The 6376-nt window shown below is 52.3% G+C and overlaps 1 protein-coding gene across 1 annotated transcript; it reads left to right on the top strand.

Moving 5' to 3' along the window:
* The first annotated feature begins 2695 nt into the window (after nucleotides 1-2695).
* LOC113476015 (olfactory receptor 51E2-like) lies at nucleotides 2696-3664 on the top strand. Its single transcript, XM_026841290.1, has one exon. The coding sequence runs from the start codon at nucleotides 2708-2710 to the stop codon at nucleotides 3662-3664; it is 957 nt and encodes a 318-aa protein (XP_026697091.1). The 5' UTR covers nucleotides 2696-2707.
* The last annotated feature ends 2712 nt before the right edge of the window (nucleotides 3665-6376 follow it).

The raw sequence follows: 6376 nt of genomic DNA, 5'->3' as shown, positions 1-6376 counted from the left end.
GGAGGAGGAGGAGGGGGGAGAGGAGGAGGAGGAGGAGGAGGAAGGAGAAGCTTCTCGCATGCTGAGCCCTCCTTGAGCCCTGCATTGTGCAGCCTCTGCCCTGGGAACCCCCCGGGGCGCCCCTGCATGTGGAGCCACGCCACAGGCCCTGCTGCACTCCGAGCCTTTGTCCACATCATAGTTGGAAGAGGGATGAGGACAGTTTGTCCTGGAGACACCTGGTGCTTCTTGGCCACATCCACGTCTACCCTTTCGTCCCTTCCTAACCAGGATGGCTTTAGTCCCCAGCCCAGTGGCCATCACCCCCGGCTGGCGCCACCCCTCAGTCCTGCCTGGGGGCTGGCAGCGGCCGGGACAGTCCCTGGAGGCGAGGAAGGGGTGAATGATGTGGGTGGTGGGGCGAGGCTCCAGCCGAGTCCCGCTCACCTACAGACACAGCTTCTGGCTGCAAATGCAGCAAGGGCCGGCCCACAGCGACTGACCTGGGCAGGGCCTGGGTGCATTTATAAAATTTATAAAATAGCAGCAGGAGACACACAGGTACGGCTTTTCTGCTTACAAGTGATGACAAACAGCCAGAAAAAAAAAAAACAAAAAAAACAAACCAACCAAAAAACACAACACAAAAGGCATTTGATCAATTCATTGATTAGGATGAAGTTTAATTATGGTTTCAAAATGCTTTGGATTTGAGCTTTGCCTTGTGTTTTTAATTTCTCTTTTCCCTCTGAAGTACTATTTTGGCTTGATGTATACTTTTATTTTTTTTTCCTGGTGAGATGGTGTGGATAAATGGCTACGTATTCCAAATGACTTAGAAGGCTTTTGAGTGGGTCTATTTTATATATGTATGTTCCCCTCTCACTGCCACATGGCGGCAGGGAGCAGTGGAGATGGATGCGGATGGTGAAGATGGTCCCATTGCCCGCTCCATGCTGGCAAGTTGGTCCCAGACCCGTTGTGGCTCCATGGGACAAGTCCGGTCAATGTTTATGAGCCTTTACTGCTGCGGCTGCTGCGAGTGGTCCTCCAGGTTGGATGGTTTTAGTGTCTGAACTTGCTTACCTCTTCCTGAATGCAGCTGCTGGGGCTTGCTGGTGGCAGGATCACACCAGGAAAACACATCTGGTGCTGAGACAGGGATCCAGTTGTCACCTCCTCAGACGGGAAGGTCCTGGCAGCGCCTGGGCTTCGCCCCATTAGCAAACCAAAATCATTAGTCACTTCTGAAAACCCCGGTGCATTTACCGACATCAGAAAACTAAAGATGAGCAGAAGCACCCGGGGATTATTTACTTTGTGTGTCTGTCTCTCGCGGTCACAACCTCCCAAAAGAAAAGAGCAGGGTGGCAGGTGTCTTACAGTGAGACTCATCCTTGGCTCAGATACTTGTTGGCAATTCCTGAAGCGCTTTGTTCGCTCGGCTCGCGCCTTAACGCAAGAGCTTTGCTGAGAATTCGTCGCTAGAATAGCTGGTAGGCAACTCGACAGCGAGAGAGTCCACCTGCGCCGTTTGTAAATTGGGCATAAAAAGCTACAGCGTGAGTCTCATTTGTTATCGGTGCAGGATGGAAAAACCCCACATCAGGAAATTAAATTGTGATTGATAATTTAGGATAAGGACTTCACCACAGACGTGAAGTAAAAAACAAACAAACAAACAAAACAAAAACAAACCCACACCACGTTTTCCCCACTGCGTGTTAAGCCGGCAGGGCTGAGCCATTCTGCGTCCTCGCTTTGCACGGACAGGGCCCGGAAGAGGTAACGAGGGAGCTCAGTGATGCTGCGGAGCGCAGGGGAGCTTATCCCCCTCCTCGGGCAGGGCTGGGGGCTGCGGCGGGCAGGGCTGCCCCCCCGGGCTGGGCTGTGCACGCCGGGGCTCGCACCCTGCCCCTGCCCCAGCCTTTGACACTCGCCCCAGAGCTTTGAAAATCTCTTTAAAAATCTGATCCCTGAGAACAGAGAGGCACCGAAAGTAAAGGCTTTTGTGTATCTTCCTGGCCGTTCTCCTCGGGTCACAGCACCCCCGGACAGTTTACAGCCACAGGATAAGGTGAATAATCAGAATTCTTTTCTCTACAGATACTCTGGTATTTCCATATGTGTTTTCAGGCCGAATGGATGAAAATCCAGTTCGTGTGTGCAAAACAAATAACCATGAGCGTCTCGCTGTGCGTGTCTGCAGCGCTTGGGGGTGGTGGGTGGCGGGAGGCAGCACAGGCACTTTCACAGAGCCCGTTTCTGACAGGGCAGCACAGCGCATACGGAAAAACTCGGGGAGAACTGAAGTTTAACAGGAAGAACTAAAAATTTGGGGGTTTTGGTGTTTTTTGTTGTGTGTTGGTTTTTTTTTTTTTTTCCCTTTAAAATGAAAAGGAAACAAGTTCAGCTGTTGGGTTTATCATTTAAAATGCTGATTTTGCAGTGTGCCGCACTGAGAAGAATTCCAGCTAATTCCCGTTCAAATTCAAAGGCCACCGTTTTGTGGCTGCGTATGCTGTTGTACGTAGCCACGGAGGGCTAAGGAAAGGAGAGAGGGTCTCTCTGCACCAGTAGAGCAGCTCTAAGGTCCCTCCGCATTTCACAGCCGTGGCCCCACGGGATTTGGAGTCATGGGAAAGGATTTATAAAGCCGCTGTTTCTCTTTCCCTTGCAGCAGGGGACGTGCCACGGCATAGCATGAGCGCTCTCCAGCCCACGTGCCATGCCCTCCCCCAACAGCTCTGACCTCAGCCCACCCTCCTTCATCCTGGCCAGCATCCCGGGGCTGGAGGCGGCCCATTTCTGGATGGCGATCCTCCTCTGCTCCATGTACATCTTGGCGGTCACGGGCAACTGCGCGGTGCTGTTCATAGTGAAGACGGAGCCCAGCCTGCACGCCCCCATGTACTTCTTCCTCTGCATGCTGGCTGCCATCGACCTGGCCTTGTCCACATCCACGGTGCCCCGTGCCCTCTCCTTCTACTGGTTCAACACCAGCGAGATCAGCTTCAGCGCGTGCCTTGTCCAGATGTTCCTCATCCACACCCTCTCGGCCATCGAGTCCACCATCCTGCTGGCCATGGCTGTGGACCGGTACGTGGCCATCTGCCACCCGCTGAGACACGCCGCCATCCTCACCAACGCCGCCACAGCGAAAATAGGGCTGGTAGCCATGGCCAGGGGAGTTCTCTTCTTCCTGCCTTTGCCTTTACTCCTCCTGCCCCTTCCCTTCTGCAGCTCCCGGGTGCTGTCACACTCCTTCTGCCTGCACCAGGATGTGATGAACCTGGCCTGTGCCAACGCCACCCCCAGCGTGGTGTACGGCCTCACCGCCATCCTGCTGGTCATGGGCCTGGACGCCATCCTCATCTGCCTCTCCTACGTCCTCATCCTCAAGGCTGTCTTGCGGCTGGCGGCGTGGAAGGAGAGGCTGAAGGTGTTCAGCACCTGCGTTGCCCATATCTGCGTGGTCCTGGTCTTCTATGTGCCCCTGATTGGGCTGTCCGTGGTGCACAGGTTTGGGAAGGACCTGGCGCCACTGGTCCATATCATCATGGGCAACGTCTACATCCTGGTGCCCGCTGTGCTCAACCCCATCATCTACGGGGTGAGGACCAAGCAGATCCAGAGGAGGATCCTGAATTTAATTCATATATACAGCGACAGAACTGCCCAGTGACCCGTGCTCAGCCGCTGCCTCCTGTATCCTGACACCAGCTCATCTTGTTTCACACTTAAAGTCTTTGGTGCAGGACTTTTCCCCACGAAACAGAGCACCCAACAGCCTTTCTTCTCTTTACTCTCATGGCTCTTCTACTAGTGGGACGCAGCTACAAAGCTCTTTTAATACAATGAAAGCCACCCAGCCTTCGGGCCAGCAAAGAAGGTCTGAAAGCAAACTGCATTTGTTTTCACACCATCGCAGGATCACAGAATGGTTGAGGCTGGAGGCACCTCTGAAGACCATCTTGTCCAGACCCCAGCTCAAGCCGGCTGCCCAGCACTGTGTCCAGCTTCTGAACGTCTGCAAGGGTGGAAACACCACTTCGTATTTTGGAAAAAGGTTCAAGATCCTGGGAAAGGTTGTTGTACAGTAGGGTTTTATAAAAAAAACATACAGATTTGAAAACTGTTCCCTTGTAATTTTTTTCCTAGTGGTCTTTGTCTTTTTAAAAATAAATCTGTTTCTTTGTAAATAGAAAGAAACAAACAACCTCTTCTTTTTCCTCTTGGTTTACACTCTCACCTCGCTGTTGGTTGCCGTGAATGGTCTTCGCCCTTGAGGTGGCTGCACTGCCATGCACAGGGACGTGTTGGTGGTTCCCTACTGCAACAGCCCCTGGGATTCCTCCAGGGAGAGGTGCCGGCGGGGTGTGATCTCAGCTTTGAACACTGCCTTTCACTCCACAAGGGAGTAGTGCACAAAGCCTCGCACAGCGGGACCCTGCACAGGACTAGAGCAGCACCAGGTACTATGAAGAAGGCTGATTTACCTCCATCGGGAGGCCCAGGTGCTCTTGAACACTGGCATCTCCATCAGTAGGTGATTATCACAGAGTTACGGGGTAATTCAGGTTGGAAGTGACATCAGGACATTTCGAACCCAACCTCCTGCTCCAAGCAGGGCAAGCTCCGGGGTCAGACAAGGTTTATCTGGTTCGGTGTTGAAAGCCTGCGGGGATGGATGTTGCACAACCTCTCTGGGTCTCTGCTACAGTGCTTGATTGTTCTTACTCTGAAAAACCTTCTCTTTATACCCAGTTTAAACCTCTCTTGGTTCAGCTTACGCTTGTTTTCTCTCATTCTCCCACCATGCCACGCTGCGAGGAACTTGGCTCCATCTTCTAGATAAGGGTAGAGGAAGGCTGATCTGCTGCGCACCCTCTCAGAACCTTTTCCTTTCCAGGCTGAACGAGCCCGTTTTCCCAAGCCTCTCCCCACGGAGCGTCGCTCCAACGCCAGCCACCCTGGGAACCATCAGCTGAGCTTTGCTGATGCCTTTTTTGCGTGGGGGGCCCAAACCCAGATGCAGTATCTAGATGTGGTTTAGCAAGTGCTGAGTAGACTGTGGGATAATCCTTTGGGGGCATAGATCTCATCCTCCAGAAAGGCCAACCCAGAGCCCAGCCCAGCGAGTATCAGGAGGAACTGCTAGAGAAGGAGGGAAGAGAAAAATAAAAATTACAGAGCACGTAAATGTACACCGATTCACACCATGCTTGCTGATCTAAGATTTGTAAAGAGGGATTTCAGTTGATTTCAGGCCAGTTTGCTCAGGGTTTATCCAGCTGGGTCCTAAAAACCTTCAAGGGTAGAAGCAGCCCAGCCCCTCCGGGCAACCTTCCCTTGCTTGGCACATGCTCCTGGTGCCCCTGCACACGCTGGTGTGAATACAGCAAGCCTAGCTGTGAAAAAGCAATAAATTATTGGAGAAACCCAGGGAAATGCGTGGAAAGCAGGCGATGAGCGGTGAGCTCCATCAGGGAGGACTGAAGATGGGCTTAAGGGCCGCACTCGAGGAGCGCCGAGGAGGTGTCTGAGCGGCGGCAGGCGTTGCCTCGCACCGGGCCCTTCCGATGGCACCAGCACTTGCTGGGGCGGGTGCAGTTTGTTCCAACCGCCAGCTAAACTGAGAGTAAAACAGGCTCCTTTGTGTAGTCTGGGCTTGTCAGGCTCCCTGAAACACATCTTGTTGTCATCTCTTCTGCTAAATTAAAGCACGATTTATTTCAGAAGAAATACTTGCATTTAAGTGAGTTACAAGTAGTTGCCATCTGGGACTTAGAGGCAGTTTTTCCCCCTGCCGTTTTGGTCATGTTCTGCTTTATTACAGCTTAGAAGGGTAAACAATTTTCATAGAAATGAAAACACTCTGTACCTGCCTAACGCGATTTGGGAAACATGAATGAATTTTTCTGAGGCACACTACTGATCTGGACTCTTTTCAGAGGGCCCTGACATTGAGAAATGGCTCCTGCTCACTCTCCATATGTTCCTTTTTTGTCGGTTGGGGTTTGATTTTTTTTTTTTTCCTTTTGTGCTGGGAGAAAATTTAATAAAGAAAAACGAATGAACCATCCTGAAAATGCTCTGTTCTATTTCCCAGCCGCCTGTTTCTCAGACAGACAGCTATTAGAGCCTCGGAGCGGGGAGGCGTGATGGATTCCTCCCGGGTGCGGATGGCAGAGGTGTAGGATTCTCACCTGCCATCTCGGTTTCCAAACTTTAGTCCCAGAGCGTGGCTTTGCCGGGGAAGAGAGGACTCTGCCTTCCTCCTCAGGGTGTTATCTTTGCAACTTCTTGCCCGCTGAAATGCCCCTTGCTGGGGCCGCAGGTCGCCTCTGTCCTGCAGCAGGACACACACACACACACCCCCCAGAGGCTGTCTCTT

Source organism: Athene cunicularia, assembly GCF_003259725.1.
Source record: "Athene cunicularia isolate RWA chromosome 1 unlocalized genomic scaffold, athCun1 chr1_part4, whole genome shotgun sequence".
NCBI classification, from domain to species: Eukaryota; Metazoa; Chordata; class Aves; order Strigiformes; family Strigidae; genus Athene; species Athene cunicularia.
This window is presented reverse-complemented; position numbering and strand designations above follow the sequence as displayed.

Coding starts and splice junctions, on each gene's coding strand:
- LOC113476015 (XM_026841290.1), top strand. CDS start 2,708: ATGCCCTCCCCCAACAGCTCTGACCTCAGCCCACCCTCCTTCATCCTG.